A 22,753-nucleotide genomic window follows, 5' to 3' on the forward strand; every position below is an offset into this window, starting at 1 on the left:
TGCTTGTGGCGTCAATTCCTGTTCTTCTGTCATGGTAGAATCCCTGTCCCTCTGAAGAATCTCGATCGTTGCTTTCCTGTCCAGAATAACCCGCATTGCGTTCAAAATGCCCGAGGAAGCAAGATACGTTCAATTCCCCGCCGTCCCTCATGGCTCCAAGCATGAGGACGGCACGCCAGTGCTCAATCGATACTCGAGCTACATCACTCGCGGCCATGACTTTCCCGGTGCTCAGGTTAGTTCTGTCCTTTTCCAGATCAGCGGCACCCCTTCTGACATTCGCAGGCTATGCTCTACGGCGCAGGGGTGACAGACCGGGAGACGATGAAGAAGAGCCCGCAGATCGGCGTGGCCTCGGTATGGTGGGAGGGCAATCCATGCAACATGCACCTGCTCGACCTGGCCAAGACGGTGAAGAAGGCAATTGTCGACAAAGGGTGGCTTGCCTGGCAGTACAATTCCATCGGTGTGTCGGATGCGATTTCCATGGGCAGTGAAGGTACTAGACGATCCTCGACCGATAGCGGAGGACAGACACGCTGAGGTGGTTTTTTTTTTTTCCAGGCATGCGTTTCTCCCTTCAGACCCGCGAACTGATTGCCGATGGCATCGAATCTGTTACCTGCGCGCAGTACCATGACGCATGCATCGCCATTCCCGGTTGCGACAAGAATATGCCCGGTGTGATCATGGGCATGGCGCGACATAATCGGCCGTCAATCATGGTCTACGGCGGCACCATCGGCATCGGGTACTCGAAGCTGCTGCGCAAACGCGTCAACATCTCGACCTGCTTCGAAGCCGCCGGGGCATACGCCTACAATACCCTGCGACAGCCCGACGACGACGGCGGCGACACCAGTAAGACTAAGGAGGAGATCATCGAGGATATCGAGAAGAGTGCCTGTCCCGGCGCTGGGGCTTGTGGCGGCATGTTCACGGCCAACACCATGGCCTCCGCCATCGAGTCTATGGGGCTGACGCTACCGGGCTCCTCGTCGACCCCAGCTGAGTCCCCCGCGAAGATGCGCGAGTGCGTCAAGGTCGCAGATGCGATCCAGGTCTGCCTCGAGAAGAATATCACACCGCGGTCGCTGCTTACCAAGCGGTCGTTTGAGAACGCGCTTGTCATGACCATGGCCCTCGGCGGCAGCACCAATGCTGTCCTGCACTTCCTGGCGATGGCGCAAACCGCCGAGGTCGATCTCACGTTGGACGACTTCCAGCGGATTAGCAACAAGGTCCCCTTCATCGCCGACCTGTCCCCGAGCGGTAAGTACTACATGGCGGATTTGTACGAGATTGGCGGTATTCCGTCGGTGCAGAAGCTGCTTATCGCGGCTGGTTTGTTGGATGGCGACATCCCGACGGTGACCGGCAAGACTCTCGCCGAGAACGTCCAGTCCTTCCCCTCACTGCCACAGGATCAAGTCATCATCCGGCCCCTGGACAACCCGATCAAGTCGACGGGCCATATCCAGATTCTGAGGGGCAACCTGGCTCCGGGCGGTGCCGTGGCAAAAATTACGGGCAAAGAGGGTCTCTCTTTCACGGGCAAGGCCCGCGTGTTCAACAAAGAGCACGAGCTCGACCAGGCGCTCGCGCGCGGCGAAATCCCCCGGGACGAGAACCTGGTGCTCGTGGTCCGCTACGAAGGTCCCAAGGGCGGGCCGGGGATGCCCGAGCAGCTACGTGCCAGCGGAGCGTTGATGGGAGCAAAGCTGACCAACGTTGCCCTGATCACGGACGGTCGGTACTCGGGTGCCAGTCACGGCTTCATCGTCGGGCACATCGTGCCCGAGGCGGCCGTGGGCGGTCCCATTGCCGTGGTGCAAGACGGCGACGTGATCACCATCAATGCGGCAACCAATCAGATCACCATGGATGTCTCCGACGAGGAGATCCAGGAACGACTCCGGCACTGGAAGCCCCCGAAGCCGCACGTCACTCGCGGCACCTTGGCCAAGTACGCCGCCCTGGTCAGCGATGCTTCGCACGGTGCAGTTACGGATCTCTTTTGAGCCACGGGCTGGACATACGGCTCTGGAATCCCATCACCACGCAACAGTACATAGACAATGGATAATTATTTTGGGGACGTCAGCTGGACCGTTTTGACATCAACTCAACCATCGATACGAGCCACGAAAGCTCGTTCAGTAGCCTGTAGGTGCTCAACAAGGAAGTACACAGTCATCTCGATTGGCAATACTATTTTGCGACCTGATCGAGAAGTAGCCCAGAATCGGGTAGAGTCAATGCACGTTTGCGTCAGGCAATCCATAGCCACTGCGATTGAGGCACGTTGGCGGCGGATTGCATCCGACAGGCCATCACCTTGAAACAAGGCAACCTCAGTTGCATCACTGTACTTCTACAAGTGTTCAAAGCCAGAAAGATGGTCATATATCATGATTTTATGGAGAAAACACAACAAAAACAAAAAAAAAAAAAAAAAAAAAAAAAAACAAAAAAAGCTGATTGTTGCCAGATTTTCAACGTTGAGATGGATGAATCGAAGCCTCTTCCCCATCAATCAGAATCCGATTGATCCATTTTGACTACGATTTCTTTATCTCGCATTCTCCACTTCAATCGTATCTCCCTTGCGCATTTTCGAGGCTCAATTGCTTCAACAACAGGCCAATCTTATTTTTCGCTTTTTGCATTCTCGAATCCCAATGCGCCAAATCTGGCGCCTTGCATGAGACCATCCCGCAGATCGTCCCGTCTGTCCTCTCGGCCAGCCCCGTAATCAGCAAAATCCGAGCTTCCGCGCCCCGGCTTCTGTTTGCGCACCAAGCTTGAGCTGAGCCAACCTTCCATCGAGCGTCGAGGTCGAATCCGCGTCATTGGCACGGTCCGCCACGCTGCGGACCGATTGGTTTCAACTTTATCCCATCGATTGCCCAATCTCCGCACGGCTCATGCAGCGTTGACTCCGCGGCCGCCATCATTGGCGAGATACATTCCAGACCAACTTTTGCCGATCTCCCCGAGACGCTGGTTCTGCTGAGACCGGGGGTGTGGGCGGGCACTGGGCAGTAAGACGGCCTGACGAGACGAAGAAAACCCCCGGTCATGTCGTCCTCAACGAGGCCTTTTTTGTCTCCGCTTTCCTCTATTCTTCCTACCGTCCCTACGATCGACCGCGTCAAAACCAGTTTATACAGAGGTTTGGTTGATCTGTGGAGCTCCGATGGGGATGGAAATGTGCAAGTGAACTGGCCGGTGATTGTGTTGTGGACTGCCGTTGTGTCGACAATGGTGGGCTGCGGGCTATGGTCGCGGTGCAGGGCCGAGAAGGGCCCTCCACCGGTGCGACGACGGCCGTATCGCAAGCCAGCAGAGGGAGCGATGACGTCGTCGGAAGACGAGGACGAGGATGACTCGAGAGCCTCCCGCGTCGACACCAAAGAGCTGACGACGACGTACAAGCGGTTCTCGTTGACTGGTGAGCATCTTGAGACACAAGATGACTGGGCCTGTCTCTCTTGCTGACATGGACAAGCTGACTACGTCGATCCGGGATTGCTCAAGAAACACTCCAGCTACAAATCATACACGACCTCTCGCGCGGCCTATCCCTCCGTGCGAACGTTCTACTACCCTCACCCGCACATGGATCAGCTGCCGTCTGAGCCGTCGCCCATGCCCTTGCTCGTCTTTGTTCATGGCCTGGGCGGATCGCTCGCCCAATTCCACCCCCTTTTGACCCGCCTCACCAATGTCGGACCGTGTTTTGGCATTGACTTGCCCGGATGTGGATTGTCCGAGTTTGCGCCGACCTCGTGGGATGCGTATTTTATCGAAGCCATGGCGGAGCTCCTAGCGGTCGCGATCGAGCAGCACCGCGACAAGGCTGCTGGGCAAGGTGTGGTGCTGATTGCGCACAGTCTCGGCTGCTCGTTGTCTGCTCTTTTGGCATCGACAACATCGCCAGTCCAAATGGAATTGCGAGAGCATATCCTAGGACTTATCGCAGTGTGCCCGAAGGCGACGCCACCATCACCGCACGAGACGGTGCTTTTTCGCCGATTATTGCACATTCCGACACCGATCTTTAACCTTTGGCGAATGAGGGATCGTCGCGGCGGAATCAATAGCAACAGCGTGGTGCGATTCGTGGGCAAAGCTGCTGACCCTGACACGCGGCGGTTGCAAGTCATCTTCAACGCGCAGAGCCGGAGTGCTGTATGGAGGAGGATGGCATGGGGGACCCTTCCTACATACCAAGGCGATCAGCCAATTGGTGGAATACCGGGACGTCACGTCTGGACAGGGATCGAGGTGCCCATCCTGCTGATTGCGGGGGAGGCCGACGCTGTGACCAAACCTGCGGAATTGAAGAAATTGCTGAGCTTTTTTTCCAATTCGACGGCGCCGTCGTCACCAATCACTGAGACCTCAAGTGCACCTGTGCCCGATGCAAGCCGGGCGCAGGACACGGAACCGATCACGGCCAACGGCCCCCGTGCGCACGAGGAAGGCTACGGTCTCGACACAAGCACTCGCGAAGTGATTCTGCCTGCCAATGGAGGAACAGAGAAAGGTCCTACGAAGACAAGAGTTGTCAAGACGACGGTTCTGCCGGCCCCGGCTGCTCATGCTCTGCTCTACGATCGGGCGACGTACCGCACAGTCGCCGGTCTGATCCAGGACTTTGTACAGAAACATGTCGACCCGCGTCTCAGTCTCGGATGGCAGCTCCAGCACCTCAACACGTCCGGAAAGTGGGACGTCAAGAACCTGGCCAAGTGGAAGAAAGTGGCGCCGACATCCGAACCGATTGCAGACACATTTGTGGCGATGAAGATTCTCCGGGGCGTGGATGAGGAGCATAACCCCGTTCTCTTTTCTCAGCGGTGGCGCCATAAGCTCTACGCCGTCATCGACATCAGCCATCAGAGTCCCGTATATAATCCGAATGAGCTCGAGGAGGGCGGGATCCATTACCACAAACACCCGACGGTGTCCAAGGTTCCCCCCACGCCGGACGAAACGCGGGAATTCATTGGACTCGTTGATCAGTTGGAAAAAGAAATCACCAAGAAATTGGAAATGGCGGACGGCTCAGAGAAGCCACCCAAACGCCCGCTGGTCGGCGTGCACTGTCACTACGGATTCAACCGCACGGGGTTCCTCATTGTCAGCTACCTCATCGAACGCAAGGGATACAGCGTCCAGGATGCAATCGACGAGTTTGAGCGATGCCGGCCGCCGGGGATCCGGCACGATCATTTCATTGACACGTTGTTTGTGCGGTACTGCGTTGGACTACAGCGGGCACCGACTTTGTAACGCTCTAATACTTAGTATTTTACCATTCATGTACAGTACAGGTCCAAAGTTGGGCAACTTGGGTTAATGGGAGACGGTTGGGGGACAGGTGTTTTGGATTGCTGGTTTTGCTCGTTGGGATGCGCGATTGATACCATGTATTGTATATGAATGAATTCTTTGGTATTTGTTTCAATTCATAAGTGTCATGATACTCCATGAAGAATCGATTTCAGACAGCATCGATCGCGATCTGGTCTCCCCCATCGTCGATGATGACAGCACCAGGATTTCCCTAATAGGCAACTCTCCAAGCCAAACACGAGAATCACGTGACTTTCTGATTAGGGTAAGGCTAAACCGCGAAAGGCTAAGCGAAGCCCTTCCCGCCCGCACAGAGAATCCACTTTGAGAGCTACAAGGGCCATTTTTTTCTGTTCTCGACGACCGCGAAGGACAGAGTCGACGACCGGCTGCCCGACGTTCTTTTTCCCCTCCTCTGCCGCCATTTCTCTCGTCGAGGTTCCGAGCAGGAAAAAAATAGAGGAGTCGCAACCATGGGTGGTGTGACCGTTCGTGACGTGGACGTAAGTTTTGATCGATCCTCCGACTTCATTTTCTTGAGTTCTCCCTAGGCGTGTTGGATTTGATCTTTGGAAGAGAGGCAATTTGGTTGGATGTGCGAGAATGTTTTCTCTGCGGAATATGTGTGCGAATTGTCGGCATTGGATTCGATTGTGAGGGTGTCGGATATGGACTGGGTTTGGGGGTTTGTGATGGGGGATATGCTGGCATTGGATGTGAAGAGGGGAATGGCGGATTGGATTGAGCAGGGAACAGCGCGGGCGGGGGCTGTATTCTTTTGGGGGGCGGGGATTATGCACATGCACTCCGTTGGGTTGTTGCGACCGATGCTGATCCGGTCTTGATCTCTACAGGCTCAGAAGTTCATTGCGGCTTACGCCGCCTTCCTGAAGCGTCAGGGCAAGCTGCCGATTCCAGGTACGTTGATGTTCGAACTGAAGCGACTCACCTGTTTGGCGAATGGCTCTGACCTGGCTACTAGGATGGGTCGACACTGTCAAGACCTCGCACTCCAACGAGCTTCCTCCCCAGGACCCTGACTGGTACGATCTAAGAATCCGAGCGGGCGAGAGGAAACAGCATATATCTGACTCTTGACTAGGTTTTACGTCCGCGCCGCTGCCGTCGCCCGGCACATCTACCTGCGCAAGACCGTCGGCGTTGGCCGTCTCCGCAGGGTGCACGGCTCGCCCAAGAACCGCGGCTCGCGCCCCTCGCACCACGTCGATGCCTCGGGCAACGTTGACCGCAAGATTCTGCAGGCGCTGGAGAAGATTGGAGTTGTCGAGATCGATGAGGAGAAGGGCGGCCGGCGCATCACGCAAAGCGGCCAGCGTGACTTGGATCGGATTGCCAAGACCACCGTCGAGGAAGAGGAAGAGGAGTAAATAACATCCGGTCATGTGTTTCCTTTATTTATTTCTTCTGTGTCTCTTCCAGGGTTGAATGAAATGAGACAGAAAAGAACGAAACGGTCATGATTCCTCGGTTCCTTCTGTATTTGATTGTGCGCTCTTGTGGGTTCAGGCGTTAAGTTCCTGCCAGCTGCCTATGCTTTGCCGTGCTAGGATCCATAGATGGAGCTACTGAATAGTATCGTTCATGTCTTGTTGGTGATGGGGATCGCCGTGGACTACAAGAAATTCCCAGCAATTGGCTTGTCTACAGACCTACTTACGAGTACACTGATGGACGTTTGATGAGAATAACAACATCCATGTACTCCGTAGGCCTTCAGTTGATAAAGTTGCTTGATTTGTGACCCGGCCAGACACAGTCAGCCATTGTGATCATCCATTGAACGCGTACTAGCACGCACAATGTCCTGAATACACTATATACAGTAGTACACTCATGCCTCATTGTCTTGGTGATCTTGAGCATGTGAACTTGTCGTTGGCTTGCAAGCTCACCGCCTTCCAAACAGAATATTCTGCCGTGGACATACCTGTCGTACTCTGCGATTCCTCCATGCACCCAGTTTCGGCCATTGCCACATGGTGTTCCGATATATTGCTCGACGTCGGCCGATGTTTGTTGTCCAAGGGTGTCAATAACGTTACCGGCACCCGGAGACAGAATTGAAAGGGGAAGAAATGGATTGGAAACAGAAGAAACGGCTGAAGGATAGAGTACTCTAGTACTCATTAGAGCCAAGGAGAAGCAACAATGGCGAGAATCGGGTCTGCCAGATCCAAATGTGCTTTAGGTGTCAGCGGTTCAGCTGCTGCTCATTGATCTCTGAGGAGAAAATCAGCTTTGGGTTTCTCTGGAGGAAAGACTTCGGCTTTGTACCGCGTCTGGTGAGAATGCGGCAACGGCTCCTGCCTCAGGGTGCACGATGTGCACCATCTCACACAAACAGGCTGAGGCAAAACAAGCCGCCGTAATGAGACACACGGGCATCATGTGAATGGAGAGTCTCTTGAAATAAGGCTGATCCCTGGTTGTGGGTTTTTGGATTTTGACACTCTCCTGTCTCGCACGACATTTCCAACCTGGTGCCTGAAGTGAACCGGCACGCCACAAGGGAGTTTCTAATCTCTTCTGACCTCAATCATCTCATTCAATCGTGCACATCTCAAACTGGCCATCACGCCGGAAGACGTGCTAGAAATGGAAGCAGATAATCCCGCTCTGCTCCTGCCCATGGAGGACCTCTCTGGCAACCGCAGCGGACGCGCGCGGTCGCCTCCGCCGTTCCAGATCTACGAGGATGACAAGAACGGCGACAACGAACAAGATCCCGAGACCGAGCTGCAGATCTCCAGCCTCGTTGATCTCGCCAACGACCCCGAGGCGGACAAAGAAAACAAGCCTCCGACCAACACATCTTCGCGCGCTGCCCTGGGGAATGCGGAAACAGTCATCTCTCTGGCCGGTGAGCACAACACCGCCGCTTCCATTGCGAATCCCACGCACGGTCGTCAACTGCAGAACCCCGTTCAGTATGCTGAGACAAGCCGTGCCGTTTTCAGCGTCAACTCCACGCTGGACGCTGCCAGGATTGCTTCGGCTACTCCTTCGTCTCCTTTTCCTTCGCGTGACGCCAGATTCTTGGTTCGCTCCCCGTCGCCCTGTGAGGCGAGAAAGGGACGGAAAGAAGGACTCGACTCCGACAGCTGCAACAAGTACATGGACGATTACGACTTAGAGGAGTACGATGTCAGCATGGACGAACTGAAGGGGCTTCTTAATGATGATGCGTGATGGCTTGCTTTTCTCGTTGTTTGCTTCTCTACTGCTGCCTGTTCTGTCATGATGGGTGTCTGTTTGTGAGATGCCGCTCATGTGGTGAATCCATGTGTGTACTGTCATCGATATCCACATGGTTTTAATGTTTATTCGCAAACAGGAGCTGAATGCCAGTGGTTGAACGTCGTGTTGCGTGTTTCTCTCAGACTTCCTCTTGAATCATAGCGGGCGCCAGTGCCATGCCCTTCGCCTTTGCCGAACAACCAATTAGGTCACTGTGGCGCTCTTTCTTGCCTACAGGACTCATGACCTGAGCCCCAGCTTGCCTTGTCGGCCCATTTACTATACAGTGGGCCAGTACAAACTCTATTCACGGACAGATATACGGTCGGTTCATGCTCAAGTCGACCAGCTGCTACAATGGTCGCAAGTCCCAGGCCGTAGCAGAGTATTCTGCCCGGTTGCACTTTGCGGCATATAGTACAAAATTTGTAGCTTCCGAGTAGGTAGTAGTACCTATAGACTCGTGGGTAGCCGAATTGCTACGCCATTGGACTCAGCACTTCAAGCGAGAGGCGGAGGGCTGGCCATGGATACAGTTTGAACCAATCCTGCATGCATCAGGTTGATTTCAGACACAGTAACTAATAACTAGTACGTGTAGGCACCTAATTCGCACCTAACGCGCTTCGATAGCAAGGGGCTATACGGCAGGGGAGACGCAATGTGTCAATGGGCCTTGGAGAGGCGAGAAGAAGTGCTCGCCAGACACCCTTGAGAGCCTTGGCAGTTTGGGCACCGTCGTTGGACGTCAAGAATACTGAGAGAGCAGAAGCATTGCATTGACGGGCACTGGCAAGGCGCGAGAGAAAGTGTTCGGGTCCTACTAATGATCTTGCTACTCTCAGCAGCGTGATCTTGACCTGGGTAACGTCCTTGAATGGAGACAGTACGAAAAGACAATAGTGTTGTATCGACGGGTCTGGGGGGGAACAAGAGATAGTACTGGGGCTTTGCCCATCCGATCACACTCGACAGCCTCGGCAGGACTGGGTGTTGTCTTCTTTGCATGGCAAAGACAGTACCAGACAGGGGGAAGAACTGCATCGACGGGCATTGCAAGGACGGGAGAAGGTACCGGGAGCCAATCGTCCAGACGCCCTCACCAGACAGTAGTATGTACTTAGGCATCGCTCTTGATGGACAAGGCTGGTACAAACGGGCAGAAGCGTTACGTCGAGGAGCGCTGGCGGAATTCCAGAAGAATCAGCCACGAACTCTTCACAGCGTACTACTTATGTTTCCGCCATTCTCGATGACTTTAGTACTCCGTATCTCGACTCCTCTGAAAGCAGAACAGAATGCGAAGATGCCATCTAAAGTAACTCGCCTGAGATGCAGATTGTCGTCCTAGAATGCGGTTCATGGGTTCATGGAACATGATCCACGAGGGACTCTTTCCTGCAGATACCCTATCCGACGGAAAGGACTGTTAGAGTAGTCTTTAGGGTCTATAAGTTGGACTTATCGGATCGAGGGTGATCTCAGGCTGGCGATGCAATAAGCATCGTGGCACTACGAGTACTGGATGCATTGATATTGTGGTTGAGTTTAGAGTTTAGACGCAATGCTCGTAGGTGAACTCGTACCACTCACGCTCACAGACTTCCAAAGATGGTTTGGCATCACACGGTCAACTGCAGATCCACGCGGCACACCTGAGCTGATGGCAGGGGGGCTTTTTTCTTGGCCTGAAAGCATAAAGGGCAAGGAATTGGGCAGTCCGTGGCCTTCCCAATTGTCATGTCAATTGATCGATACAGCCCGTTGCTCGAGATTGACGGGATCAACGATGGCAAAGAAGATGTAGAGGAGCTTGTGAAGAATGCCCTTAGCAACGAAAGCGCGGGCAGCTGGCTCTTGATAGTCGACGGCGCCGACAGCCCGGAACTCTTCGATGGCAGCACCAATCTCGCCCGCCATCTCCCGTTCAGCCGGCGAGGCTCTCTGCTCTTCACGTCGCGGAATCGCGAGCTTATACTCCTGCAGCTCGATGTCCCACAGTCGAATGTTTTCACGGTCGAGGGAATGAGCGAGGATGAGGGTCTAAGATTGTTCAGATGAGCAATCGAGACGATACGGTAAAGCTTCTCGACGTTCTTGGTTACCTGCCTCTTGCTCTCAGGCAAGCTTCCGCATTCATGACTAAGAGACAAATATCGACGACACAGTGCCTCGAGTATTGCCGGACAAGTGAGAGGAACATGGTCGTTGCTGAGCATGGGTTTCGAAGACGGTCATGAATATAGGGAGGCCCGGGATTCGATTGCAACAACGTGGCTAACCTCGTTTCGCCAGATTGCGGACCAAGATCCTCTCGCTGCCGAATATCTCAAATTCATGAGTTTCCTGGGTGACAAGGCTATTCCACGGTCTCTCCTTCCCAAGAATGTTTTGACGCTGAGGGGAGGAAACGCCATCACGACATTGAAGGCGTACGCGTTCATTACTGAGAAAAAACGCGACAAGTATTATATCTACCGGCTGGTTCAACTAGTGATGTTGGACTGGTTGGACAAGCAAGGGGAGCTTGCAGAATGGACGGCCAGGGTGATACGCCGCGTCGATGAGGCGTTTCCGGTTCCTGAGCATGCTAACAGAGAGGCATGGATGGATTACCTCCCACATGCTCGGCATGCTCTGGAGCGCCCAACGGCGGTAGACGATACAGCAGCCGACCTTCTTTCCAAAGTCGGCAGCGGCCTTGATACCTTGGGTCAATATCATGAAGCAGAGTCAATGTTTCGGAAGGCACTGGAGGGCCGGGAGAGGATGCTTGGACCGAATCATCCGAACACGCTAAGCTGCTTCAGCCGCCTTGGCAGCGTCCTTGAAAGACAGGGGCAGTACGAGCTGGCCGAAGCATTATATTGGCGAGCGTTGGAGGGACAAGAGAAGGCCTTGGGACGCGACCACCCAGACACTCTTATCAGCATGTACGGCCTAGGCGTCACTTTTGAAGCTCAAGGGAAATACGAAGAAGCCGAAGCGATACTTCCACGGGCACTGGAAGGTCAAGAAAAGGTGCTCGGTCCCGACCATCCAGACACTCTTGCCAGCGTCGCCGACGTAGCCAGCATTCATTTCAGACACGGGCGGTACGACAGTGCGGAAAAGATGTTCCTACGCGCACTGAAAGGGCGAGAAAAAGTGCTAGGCGTCAACCATCCGGAAACCATCGCTACCGTGTCGAACCTGTGTGTCGTCTTTGAATATCAAGGAAGGTTCGAAAAGGCAGAAAGAATGTCACGGCGCGCAATGGAGGAACTCGCGAAGGAGCTTGGTCCTGACCATCCACACACCCTCGCCAGCATCTACATCTGGGCAGAGCTCTTCAAAATCAAGGGCGGTTAGAAGAGGCAGAAGCAATGTTCAGACGGGCAGTCGAGGGACATGAAAAAGCACTGGGGCCGAACCATCCGCACACCCTCAAATGCGCCAGCAACTTGGCCCTTCTCTTCCAATTCCAAGGACAGCACGGAAAGGCGGAAACAATGTATCGACGGGCTTTGGAGCGACAAAAACAGGTGCTTGGGCACGATCATCCAGATACCCTCGCCAACATATTCAACTTGGGCAGAAGCCTTGAAGAACAGGACCAGTACGAAACGGCAGAAGTACTGTACCGACAGGCACTGGAGGGATGTGAGATAACGCTGGGACGCGATAATCCACTCACCCTCAGCTGCGTCTTCAACATGGGCCTCGTTTTTCAGAGACAAAGGCAGTATGTGAGGGCAGAAGCAATGCTGCGGCGGGCACTGGATGGACAAGAGAAAGATCTTGGGATCCGGAAACCCTCGTTACAGTTAGGTTCCTGGGCTCTGTCCTCGAAAGTCAAGGGTGGCATGAAATGGCAGAAGCGATGTATCGACGGGCCGGTGAGGAATAAAAGAATGTGCTGGGGGGACCTGATCATCCGCGTTGTTATTCGGCGTCGCTGTTCATGGAGTGGGTTCTCATAAATCATGCAGGTTAGATCCTCTCCTAGCCAGATATGTACATGCTAATGTACCAATCGATCAGTGCAATGAGAAACAATGACCAATACAACCCGCTCCCGAGAAAGAAACCAAAGCCAAACCCTGTCTAGCCGATTCATCACACGTCGAAACCGTATAACTACCTATTCATCGTTCCCATTGCCCTCTTCATCCTCGTCTTCCTCATCGCCCACCAAATCCTCATCAGCGATAGGAAACGTCAACAGCGCCGCAACTCCACCCAAAGCATCAAGCCGCTTGCCGCTCTCATGGTCCGAGCTAAGCACGCGGACCTCTCCACCCTCAACCTGGCGGACACGATCGACCAGAGCCACCCAGCGTTTGCGTTCCCGCACGTCATGGGAGCGGAAGAGACGGTTAGAGATGATCAGGACACCGCCGCCGCGCCCCACGGCGCCCTGCTCAACGGCAGCCTCGACTTCTCGCGCGCCGTAGGTCGCTTTGTTGGTTTCTTTGCGGAGTTGGTTCATAAAATCATCCATTAGTTTGGTTTCACGCGCGTACTTGGTGTCTGCCAGAAGGGTCTTGACCGTCGGCGATTGCAAAACCTCGGATAGAGAGTGTAGATAACCCGATGCGGAATGGACGACCACAACGCTCGGTAGGAGTCGTTTCAGCGCCGGTGTCGAAGTCGCCGCCACGGTCTGCATGTGTTTCTGGAAGCCGGCGGCGACGAAGCCAGGTGATGCAAGGAGGATTGGTCGCACGGTCTCGTTTGTCGGGCTGGTCGAGGTGATGCTGGTGTTGAAGTCAATTTGCCGTAGTAATGTGTCCAATGTAACTTGATAGAACTTGGATAGAGCCTGATTCCCTGATTCAGAACTCGCCCTTTAACGGCACACGAGATCAAAGGGCAACAAAGTAGCTACCTTGTCATGATCCCCGCCTCCACCTTGCCTCTTCCGCGGAATCGACATCTCGACCTTTTGCTTCAGGATCGTCTGGAACTGCGTGATGAAGCAGATGTGCGCAAGCCCTTCCTGCATGACGACGGCAACCGCCTCGGCCCGTTTCTTCCCGCTCTCGTCAACCGCATCCTTGAGCATCTCGATCGCGACGCTATCCCAACCAACGCCTTCGCCTTCCGCGCCGACTTCCTTCTCCAGCGTGAAGTTCCGGTGGAGCTCCAGGTCCAGGGTATGATATTGCCCGACGCGTGTGTGTTGCGTTTCATTCATAATCTGCCCGTTGACATGCAGCTGGGAGCTCTGCGGATCGAAATCGACGTTCTTGACCCGGATCTGCAGCATGAGGTGTATCCTCGAGATCGTTGTTGTACCGCTGGCCTGCGTCGTGGTGACTTTGCGGATTGCGCTGGCTTTGAGGATATCATTTGGTCGGATGAGGTTGTATGCATGCCACTGGGTGCAGTTGTCAGCCAACTACTCCATCTGCTTGATACGAGGTATTCAAAACCGCGCTCATACCATGTCTTCGGGCTCCTCGGGCGTTAACGTCACCGCCCCGGAGCCATTATGCTGGATTGTGCTTTTGACGAGGCGCATAATGAATACCAAGTTCTTGCAAATCTATACTGAATCGTTGTAAAACAAAGGACATCAAAACATTCTAGTATGTACTAATACCATCAAAACCCCAGTCTGAGCTGATCAGACGCTGGACCTGTCCCGCAGCGTCAATGAGGGACAGCTCCCAAAGGAGTTTAGCGCCTCCCTGATAGGATCTGACCAATCGATACACTCCATTCGAAGATCCCGGTCTTGGCATGCGGAAGAAGAGCCAAGACACACTAAACCTCTTTTGGACTACTAAGCGAAAAAATCCGGAGCCACAACTTAGGGCAAAACCAATTGGCCTTAGGCGGGCAAATTGTGCGCGACCGATTTCAATTCCACTTCCAAGTCGACAAACCCTCAGCGTCCCTCTGTCGTCCGTCGACGCACAAAGCCGGAATTCACCATGCCGACCAGATTTTCTAAGACGCGGAAGCTCCGCGGTCACGTTTCGGCGGGTTATGGTCGTATCGTCAAGCACAGGAAGCACCCCGGTGGTCGCGGTATGGCCGGTGGTCAGGTACGACAACCGAGTGAACCTCGAAGTCGTCGGAGACTCGTTTGGAAGGACGTGATTGCTGACGGTATACCCTGGATAATGTGTTTAGCACCACCACCGCACCAACCTCGACAAGTTCCACCCCGGTTACTTCGGTAAGGTCGGCATGAGGCACTACCACCTCCTGCGAAATCACTACTGGAAGCCGGCGATCAACCTCGACAAGGTGAATTACACACACCCTTCGATTTTGAACCCCCCCCTTCCCTTTTCAGAAGGGTTCAATCCGGCATGGCTGACACGACACCAGCTCTGGTCGCTTGTTCCCGAGGAGACCCGCGAAAAGTACCTGTCCGGCGAGGCCCCCGCCGATAAGGCCGTTGTCCTTGATCTCCTCTCCCTCGGCTACGCCAAACTCCTCGGAAAGGGCCGAATCCCCGAAATCCCGCTCGTCGTGAAGGCCCGTTACGTCTCTCGGGAGGCTGAGCGCAAGATCAAGGAGGCTGGCGGTGTTGTTGAGCTGGTTGCTTAAACGTCGTTGTTCAGTGTACGGGATTGGGAGATTAGGCGTTTTCTCCCCTGCGCCTTTTACCGGGAATCTGTTCTATCAATGGGGAGACTATTCATTCATGAACTAGGGTTATTCATGGTGATAATGATAGAAAAGTTGTTACCACCGGCTTTGCCTCAGTTCTGATTCGATGGGCTTGGGAGCTACGGACGAACCAACTGGGTTCAACGGTCGGGCCTCGAGGAGGTCTGAGCTACATGTACCTGGGAAAAAGCGAACTGTCATCCATGCTTGTGTTCTGTGAGCGACAGTCGATGTCCCATACCTACGGGATCAATGAAATCGAGCGAAAATGGTTTGCCCTGAACTGACGTCGTAGCGTAGAAGCTCGATCCTGTTACTGTCGGAGCTACAATGTCTACCGTAGGCGTCATTCCGTCCAATAACATCGCTTCGAAGCTCGACAATGAAAGGTCAACTGGCCAAGCGCCAAGGTGCACTCGGCCGTGACCTCTGATTGGCCGATGCTGTTGGGCTGATGACTACAACAACTTCCCATGACATCTGATGGCTTTGGCCTTTCGCCAATTGTTCTTTCACAACACGTAACCGAATACCATAAAGGTTGATCGATCGCGTACGACACAAACAATCCCTGGGGATGATATTGCTCTCATAGAATCATTATGTTGCTATAGATCCAGCTGAAGTTCCTTGCATCATCTATCACCATGAATCTCAATGTCTTCCGCGTGCTTGCCGACCTATGTCACATCTCATCGAAATGTATCCTGATCTTCGCGATCCATCGCAATAGAAGCTCCGAGGGTATGGCCTCGGCGTGACGCACCGGAACTTCGATGAGCGGGCTAACGGGGGTGTCGCGTCGCAGGCGTGTCCTTGCTTACCCAGGTTCTCTATGCCATCGTGTTCATCACGCGGTATCTTGACCTTATGCTGCCATCGCAGTGGCGCGCGGATAGGGCATATCTCGTATTTTTCAAGCTGTTTTACATCCTTTCATCTTTGTACATCATCTATTTGATGGTTAAGGTGTATGCGAGGACGCGAGAGAAGGAGACATCATGGAGGTTGGCCGCATGGTCGGTACTGGGTGCTGCCATCGGCGCTCCGATTGTGCTCGCCATCGACGCTGCTGCTCGCAGGAACCCCTATCCGAGACTTGATGTAAGTGGACGGCAAAGTCATCGCTCAGCCTTCAATCTGACAGTCAAGGTGACCGTTTGACAGACCTGCTGGGCATTCTCCATCATCCTGGAGTCGGTCTGCGTGCTCCCGCAGCTGGTCCTGCTACGCCAGACCCGCGTGCCCACGGTGATTAACTCGTACTACCTGCTGACGCTGGGCTCGTACCGAGCGCTGTACATCTTCAACTGGCTCTACCGCGGCTTTGGCCCGGAGAAGTTCTGGGACCCCATCTCGGACGTCTTTGGCGTGATTCAAACCCTTTTATACATCGACTTTGCGTGGGTGTATTATTCGCGCCAGCGCGTGAAGTTGCGCCATGGCGGCATTGTGGACGAGGATGATTTGCAAAACGGCTGGTTTATCGGGAAAATCTTGACTTCACGGGCCGTTGTGCCGCAGGACGAGGAAGCAGATCCATTAAACCCCCAATCCATCCGAGGCCGCACGCACGGCTGGGGCCGTCGCGGGATCTCGGTTTCTGCAGATGACACCTTATGAAAGGGCATGCATGTGATCGTCTAATGGGCACACCCGACTCCCGGCAATTCCTTATCAGGCGGTCCGTCAAAAAGAACAAAAGTATTTGTACAGTATTCGTATTTATCTGATGGGGGGGAGGAAGAACGGCTCTGGTTTGATGATGCGAGCGAGCGACCCTCGAATCACGTTCTTGGCATTTTTGGCATCATGCATCCGATCATTTTTCGTCTTGTTTATTATTCCTGGACTCGGGGTTCGGGGTTGTGGCTGTTTGCCATCCGTTTTAGAATCTCATAATGAGAATGATTTTTCCATCGGGGATCTCATTTCCAAGTCCGAAAACTTCGTTTAAGATTATTTCGTGGGCAGTTCTTAGCGGCCTCGGCGTCCCACCGGGCTTCTTGTGGTCTGTGAGCCTCAACCTCTCTCAAGAGGGGAATAAGCCTGCTATTACCCAATATGGCTATGAATATTCCGTATTTCCGTAAACCGCCAGGCTCACAATTACAAAACCACAGCCAGTCACAGCGCCGTGCGGGGCCGTGCGGGATGGCGGCTTTCCAAAACAGTCGAGACTCGAGAATGCTTGCGGCTGAGGCCGCTGGCTTGTGGAGCCGAGGCTGAGAACTGGTGTGGCGCCATCATGATCGAGGGGACATCCGCGGGCCGCGCAGAGCGATCAACGAGCAATACAATGAGTAATAGGTACTACCTATGTACTCCGCAGGTAGTTAGGTTATGGGAAAACAAGAAAAGCCACCTCCAGAAGAACAACTCTAGAATCCTCACACCGACTAACCTACAGTAACTAAGTACTCCGTACTTAACTGAGCAAAATAAGCTTATCGTTTCGGCTAGCAAAATGCCAATCCTGGAAACGGAAGGAGGCTCCTGATCCGCTTATGTAAGGACCCATCTCGATGGCTCGATGGGAGGAGGAAACCGGTGGGCCGTGGGGGGGGAAGAAGGCTTAGGTTAACCTTGTTAATCAGCGCAATGCCAGATTGTGGCACTGCCTGTGGCACAGATGGCTGATGCTCAACTTGCTCAGAATGGTCTGTGGCTGTCACTCAAAGTGCAGCGTATGTACAAAGTTCAATTACGAGTAGTTGATCCGTACAGGCTCATACCGCTCAGGCTTCTGGGTACCTTCAAAATCCAAAGGGGGAATTTCGGAGTAATTATGGATCAGCAAGTACTGTACGGAGTATGGAGATGGGGCTTGGATAGTTTGCCTGCGCAGTCAGAATCCAGGAGTCGAAGGATCTCTCCCAGACAGTTCTCTGTCAACAAAAGAATGAGTACTACTAGGTGCTCGGAGGGATCAGGGACATGTCGGAGTAACGGGTGAATCTTTCATGCATACAAAGTCGAATACCAGGATACATACATGTATGTACTCCGTATACCTCCCTCGGTGATGCTCTGCAACAGATGCAGAGCCAAAATGCTTGCCCGATCTAAAGTTAGATGTTCTTGACCCGGATCTGCAGCATGAGGTGTATCCTCGAGATCGTTGTTGTACCGCTGGCCTGCGTCGTGGTGACTTTGCGGATTGCGCTGGCTTTGAGGATATCATTTGGTCGGATGAGGTTGTATGCATGCCACTGGGTGCAGTTGTCAGCCAACTACTCCATCTGCTTGATACGAGGTATTCAAAACCGCGCTCATACCATGTCTTCGGGCTCCTCGGGCGTTAACGTCACCGCCCCGGAGCCATTATGCTGGATTGTGCTTTTGACGAGGCGCATAATGAATACCAAGTTCTTGCAAATCTATACTGAATCGTTGTAAAACAAAGGACATCAAAACATTCTAGTATGTACTAATACCATCAAAACCCCAGTCTGAGCTGATCAGACGCTGGACCTGTCCCGCAGCGTCAATGAGGGACAGCTCCCAAAGGAGTTTAGCGCCTCCCTGATAGGATCTGACCAATCGATACACTCCATTCGAAGATCCCGGTCTTGGCATGCGGAAGAAGAGCCAAGACACACTAAACCTCTTTTGGACTACTAAGCGAAAAAATCCGGAGCCACAACTTAGGGCAAAACCAATTGGCCTTAGGCGGGCAAATTGTGCGCGACCGATTTCAATTCCACTTCCAAGTCGACAAACCCTCAGCGTCCCTCTGTCGTCCGTCGACGCACAAAGCCGGAATTCACCATGCCGACCAGATTTTCTAAGACGCGGAAGCTCCGCGGTCACGTTTCGGCGGGTTATGGTCGTATCGTCAAGCACAGGAAGCACCCCGGTGGTCGCGGTATGGCCGGTGGTCAGGTACGACAACCGAGTGAACCTCGAAGTCGTCGGAGACTCGTTTGGAAGGACGTGATTGCTGACGGTATACCCTGGATAATGTGTTTAGCACCACCACCGCACCAACCTCGACAAGTTCCACCCCGGTTACTTCGGTAAGGTCGGCATGACTAGGGCGGAGTGGGAAAGGTTGTTCAATGTACGAGTACAGTATGCAGGGAGTATGTACATACAGGACTATCTTCCACTGCGAGATTCATGTTTTTCGACCAGAAACATCGAACACGGCACCACGTGCTGTGAACGAATGGGGTTTGGTGCTTTCAACGGTCAAAGCAGGGAAGAAAGCTCTAGGCATGCGATAACCAAGGTACAGAGTATAGATAATGCACAAGGAATGAGACCGTTGCATGCAAAGATGCATGCAGACATGGTGCTTGTCGTCCCTGGATTCCCTGCCGACAAGCACCCGGATAGTTTACCTAGGGTCCAATTGTCCAATGCTCGAGGAAGATGGCCCACCAGCTCATCAAGTTGATTGTCTGCGAGGTTATTCTTTCTTCCCTGAGTACCTCTTCGTCATGGGTTTGGCAGCGCATATCATGCAAAAAGAACCATCAGATGATTGCGCGAAATGTATTCCGTATGAAAGCAGAAAATGGCAGTTATCTCCAAGTAGGCTAAGATCCCCTCGAGCGGTAGTTAAGCCCGATGTTCTCTCGTTTTCACCCAGAAGTAATCCGAAGCACGAAGGTACAGTATTCCTTTGTCATCGCAGTACCTAACCCATGACAGGAATCTCAAGAGAGTAGACTCCAGTGCCCAGTGGTCTTGGCCGATTGCGAAGACCCCACTAAAGTACAGTAATAACTTAAACTTTGTGCTCAAATCTCCTATGCCACATCTGGCCTTTGATTTCCCCATCGGTGAACAAGTGATGAACCTACAATTGCCTACTCCGTACTTAACCTTAGCCGTTGAGTGGTGGAGAGTCCAAAGGGAAGAACCCCAAGTCCCTTTCCCCTCTCTGCATTGGGAACTTTGCAAATGTCACGTTCTCAGCTTGCCCTAACCCTTCCAGACTCTGCATCCCATTCGGAGGGACAACCTACAGCTAAGTAGTTATTATACGTGTACTCGTACCTGTTGGTTCTCCATACGAGCCGTGCTCGTGGAATTGATTCTGCCCTCCAGAGGATGGCTTATTTTTAGCTTTATTTTTCTTCGACCTCTCTGGCTGTTCAAAGCTTCATTTTGCACGACATTCTCTGAGAGACTGCGTAGATATGGCTGCACCGATGATTAGCCGAAAGAGTGGCTAACCACGTCATACGGGATGTACCTAACCTACTGGGAGTATACATAAGTGGAAAATCACCCTCAAAAAAGACTTGAGGCGATCTAGTCGTCCCGTCGAAGCCGTTGAATGGTCCCTACGATTGGCTCAAACGCTTCGGCCCCAAGCCGCCTAACCCATTCAGGTCAGGAACAATACGCAAAGTGGATTCGCTGGTGTATCTGTACTTTACCGTGTACGGAGAATGTATGGTTTTGTACGGCCAGATGACGAGTACCTGACGAGCAAGTTCCCACGGCCGCGTCGAGCATGATTCATGGCCCATGGCGGCTATCTCTCTGTCGACTGCGTGCGCACGTTGCGGCCGCTGGCCATATCCGAACAAATCTTCGACCCAGTGGGTCATGGTCACGGGTTTAGCATGATTCTGTCCTTGGGTTTGGGGGCGAGCCCTGCTTCAGGTCAAGGACTTCTTGTGGATACGAATGGGGAGCTTATGTACATCCTTCAATGCGTAGGGCAGGGCCGCATGGGTCTTCTCGAAGCGCTTCAGCCTTCAGCGGATACATATGTAGAGGCAAAGGAGACCAGACGGCCACGATTGGCAATCCGCAGTTACCGCTCTTCGTGCCCTGATTCCTTCTTATGTAGTCCTGTCGGGGCCGATTTCTGTCTCTTCCTTTTTTTTTTTTTCTTCCCTCTTCCAGTCTCCTTGTTCTCTGCGTCGTCCCCAGACCTGAAGGATTCGGCTGGGGCAGAAAACTGATTGTGCTTTGCTGGGAACGGACTGTCGGTTTCTGTCGGTCTCAAAGCGCCCTCTTGGTTGGCTCAACTGTCTGTAAAACTTCAGAGACGCGTTGCATCAGCCCAGCCAAGGCATAGAAACAGAAAAGCAGATCATCGACGAATTGCACCAAACTTGGGGTTATATCGTTCCTTCGAGTCTCTCCCCCCGCAGCATCAACCAGTTGCCCCAGGTTTCTCTTCGATCCTTCGCTCCTTATCAATTCTTGCCCATCCCAGGGTAGCGTCATGCTATCCTCAGATTCCTGGTCTCCCGTTGAAGTCATGTCGTATCCCCTGGACAACGCAGGGCCGTCTGGAGAGTTCATGAATCCGGCCGATCCTCGATGGAGCAGCATGGCGTCGGTATGTGTCATCGCAGCGGATCGTGTGCAGAAGGACTTTGCTGACCGTATACCTGACAGTCTCCCTATATGGGGACGTCAATGCCTTACTCCGCTGCGACGACCAGCGCTGCGCTGACTCCCGTGAGTCTCACGGACAGCAGCTACTATCCAGCACAGCCCAGCCCGGCATTGAGCAGTCATTCCGACTACCCTTACCCGGCTGCGGAGGATCACAGCCCAGTAAATCCGGGGCTGGGAATCAGCTCGCCGTATCCGCCAATGATTCCCTCGTCACATCCAAGTTATAGCTACGCCTCCGGCCAGATGGAGATGGGATCCTACGGCAGTGACGTTCATTACAGAGTCAGCGACACGCATCGAGCAAAAAGAATGCGAACGATGCGGCCTTCCAGTGGTACGCCTCCGGCTCGCCAGTCGCCCGTGCGCATCCTGCCACATCCCGACGGTCTGCAACGCTTGGAGCAAGAGCGACGACAGGGCCAGCTGTCGGAGTCGCCGCAGCGGGAAACGCAGCGCCCCCGGCCGACGCGTGGTCGCCGGGACCCGCAGGCGGAAGAGGAGGATGCCTATGTGGAGAGTCTTCGCGCGCAGAATCTGTCGTGGAAGGTTGTGGCAGAGATGTTCCGAGAACGATTTGGCAAGAACTCGACCGAAGCGCGACTTCAGATGCGAATGCTACGGCGAAGGAAAAGCGCGGCGGCCTGGCAGGAGGCAGATGTGAGTACGTGCAATCTTTTGTGGTATTTTTTTTTTTTCTTTCCAAAGCAAAAAGTACTGATTTCGGGTTAGATTCCTATCCTCGTCGAAGCCTATGAATACTGGCAAAAACAAAAATACAGCATTATTGCAGCCAAAGTCGGTCTTCCTCTCCGTTTTTGGTTTCCGTGCATTCGTTGCTTACGATCAGAAGCTACAGGAATTGGGCGCATCTCGGGTGTATACGGAGCAGGAGATCGAGAGTCAACTTCAGACTATTCGGCGAAGCCCGTCGCCCGACGACCCTTCAGCATTGTCACCCACTCTATCCAACCCAGACGAGCTTGGGGGACGCCAAAGACGCAAACGGCGGCGAGGGATTTCATAACATCTCCTCTTCTCAATCTCTTTTCTTGTCTTGCACTTTCTGTTTATCCTATGTATACATGAAGGTATTCTTACAACGGTTGGAGAGGTCATGGGATTTCGTGCATTGGGGCAGCCTGTTTTGATT

At 53.4% G+C, this 22,753-nt stretch overlaps 11 protein-coding genes across 11 annotated transcripts; 9 read left to right on the forward strand and 2 right to left on the reverse strand.

Moving 5' to 3' along the window:
• Positions 1–106: 106 nt before the first annotated feature.
• Positions 107–2,021, forward strand: VTN31DRAFT_442 (uncharacterized protein; the record flags this gene model as incomplete). The annotated part of the gene is made up of 3 exons (XM_069404806.1): positions 107–235; positions 286–499; positions 565–2,021. 3 exons carry the CDS (start codon positions 107–109, stop codon positions 2,019–2,021), a joined length of 1,800 nt encoding a protein of 599 aa, XP_069263298.1.
• Positions 2,022–3,264: 1,243 nt separating this feature from the next.
• Positions 3,265–5,301, forward strand: VTN31DRAFT_443 (uncharacterized protein; the record flags this gene model as incomplete). Its single annotated transcript, XM_069404817.1, has 2 exons — positions 3,265–3,454; positions 3,512–5,301. The coding sequence occupies 2 exons, from the start codon at positions 3,265–3,267 to the stop codon at positions 5,299–5,301; spliced, it is 1,980 nt and encodes a 659-aa protein (XP_069263299.1).
• A 536-nt stretch (positions 5,302–5,837) lies between these two features.
• Positions 5,838–6,752, forward strand: VTN31DRAFT_444 (40S ribosomal protein eS19; the record flags this gene model as incomplete). The annotated part of the gene is made up of 4 exons (XM_069404828.1): positions 5,838–5,867; positions 6,219–6,282; positions 6,347–6,407; positions 6,467–6,752. 4 exons carry the CDS (start codon positions 5,838–5,840, stop codon positions 6,750–6,752), a joined length of 441 nt encoding a protein of 146 aa, XP_069263300.1.
• Positions 6,753–7,980: 1,228 nt separating this feature from the next.
• VTN31DRAFT_445 (uncharacterized protein) lies at positions 7,981–8,574 on the forward strand (the record flags this gene model as incomplete). Its single annotated transcript, XM_069404839.1, has 1 exon — positions 7,981–8,574. The coding sequence occupies one exon, from the start codon at positions 7,981–7,983 to the stop codon at positions 8,572–8,574; it is 594 nt and encodes a 197-aa protein (XP_069263301.1).
• Positions 8,575–10,244: 1,670 nt separating this feature from the next.
• On the reverse strand, positions 10,245–10,841 carry VTN31DRAFT_446 (uncharacterized protein; the record flags this gene model as incomplete). The annotated part of the gene is made up of 1 exon (XM_069404850.1): positions 10,245–10,841. The coding sequence occupies one exon, from the start codon at positions 10,839–10,841 to the stop codon at positions 10,245–10,247; it is 597 nt and encodes a 198-aa protein (XP_069263302.1).
• A 118-nt stretch (positions 10,842–10,959) lies between these two features.
• Positions 10,960–11,973, forward strand: VTN31DRAFT_447 (uncharacterized protein; the record flags this gene model as incomplete). The annotated part of the gene is made up of 1 exon (XM_069404861.1): positions 10,960–11,973. The coding sequence occupies one exon, from the start codon at positions 10,960–10,962 to the stop codon at positions 11,971–11,973; it is 1,014 nt and encodes a 337-aa protein (XP_069263303.1).
• A 772-nt stretch (positions 11,974–12,745) lies between these two features.
• VTN31DRAFT_448 (uncharacterized protein) lies at positions 12,746–14,128 on the reverse strand (the record flags this gene model as incomplete). The annotated part of the gene is made up of 3 exons (XM_069404872.1): positions 12,746–13,426; positions 13,493–13,984; positions 14,051–14,128. 3 exons carry the CDS (start codon positions 14,126–14,128, stop codon positions 12,746–12,748), a joined length of 1,251 nt encoding a protein of 416 aa, XP_069263304.1.
• A 415-nt stretch (positions 14,129–14,543) lies between these two features.
• On the forward strand, positions 14,544–15,168 carry VTN31DRAFT_449 (60S ribosomal protein uL15; the record flags this gene model as incomplete). Its single annotated transcript, XM_069404883.1, has 3 exons — positions 14,544–14,657; positions 14,746–14,862; positions 14,947–15,168. The coding sequence occupies 3 exons, from the start codon at positions 14,544–14,546 to the stop codon at positions 15,166–15,168; spliced, it is 453 nt and encodes a 150-aa protein (XP_069263305.1).
• A 710-nt stretch (positions 15,169–15,878) lies between these two features.
• Positions 15,879–16,854, forward strand: VTN31DRAFT_450 (uncharacterized protein; the record flags this gene model as incomplete). The annotated part of the gene is made up of 3 exons (XM_069404895.1): positions 15,879–15,975; positions 16,040–16,335; positions 16,399–16,854. The coding sequence occupies 3 exons, from the start codon at positions 15,879–15,881 to the stop codon at positions 16,852–16,854; spliced, it is 849 nt and encodes a 282-aa protein (XP_069263306.1).
• A 2,148-nt stretch (positions 16,855–19,002) lies between these two features.
• On the forward strand, positions 19,003–19,460 carry VTN31DRAFT_451 (60S ribosomal protein uL15; the record flags this gene model as incomplete). The annotated part of the gene is made up of 3 exons (XM_069404906.1): positions 19,003–19,116; positions 19,205–19,316; positions 19,369–19,460. The coding sequence occupies 3 exons, from the start codon at positions 19,003–19,005 to the stop codon at positions 19,458–19,460; spliced, it is 318 nt and encodes a 105-aa protein (XP_069263307.1).
• Positions 19,461–21,424: 1,964 nt separating this feature from the next.
• VTN31DRAFT_452 (uncharacterized protein) lies at positions 21,425–22,627 on the forward strand (the record flags this gene model as incomplete). Its single annotated transcript, XM_069404917.1, has 4 exons — positions 21,425–21,541; positions 21,601–22,260; positions 22,333–22,398; positions 22,454–22,627. 4 exons carry the CDS (start codon positions 21,425–21,427, stop codon positions 22,625–22,627), a joined length of 1,017 nt encoding a protein of 338 aa, XP_069263308.1.
• Between the last annotated feature and the right edge of the window lie 126 nt (positions 22,628–22,753).

Source organism: Thermomyces dupontii, assembly GCF_041956625.1.
Source record: "Thermomyces dupontii strain NRRL 2155 unplaced genomic scaffold VTN31scaffold_1, whole genome shotgun sequence".
Lineage (NCBI taxonomy): Eukaryota > Fungi > Ascomycota > Eurotiomycetes > Eurotiales > Trichocomaceae > Thermomyces > Thermomyces dupontii.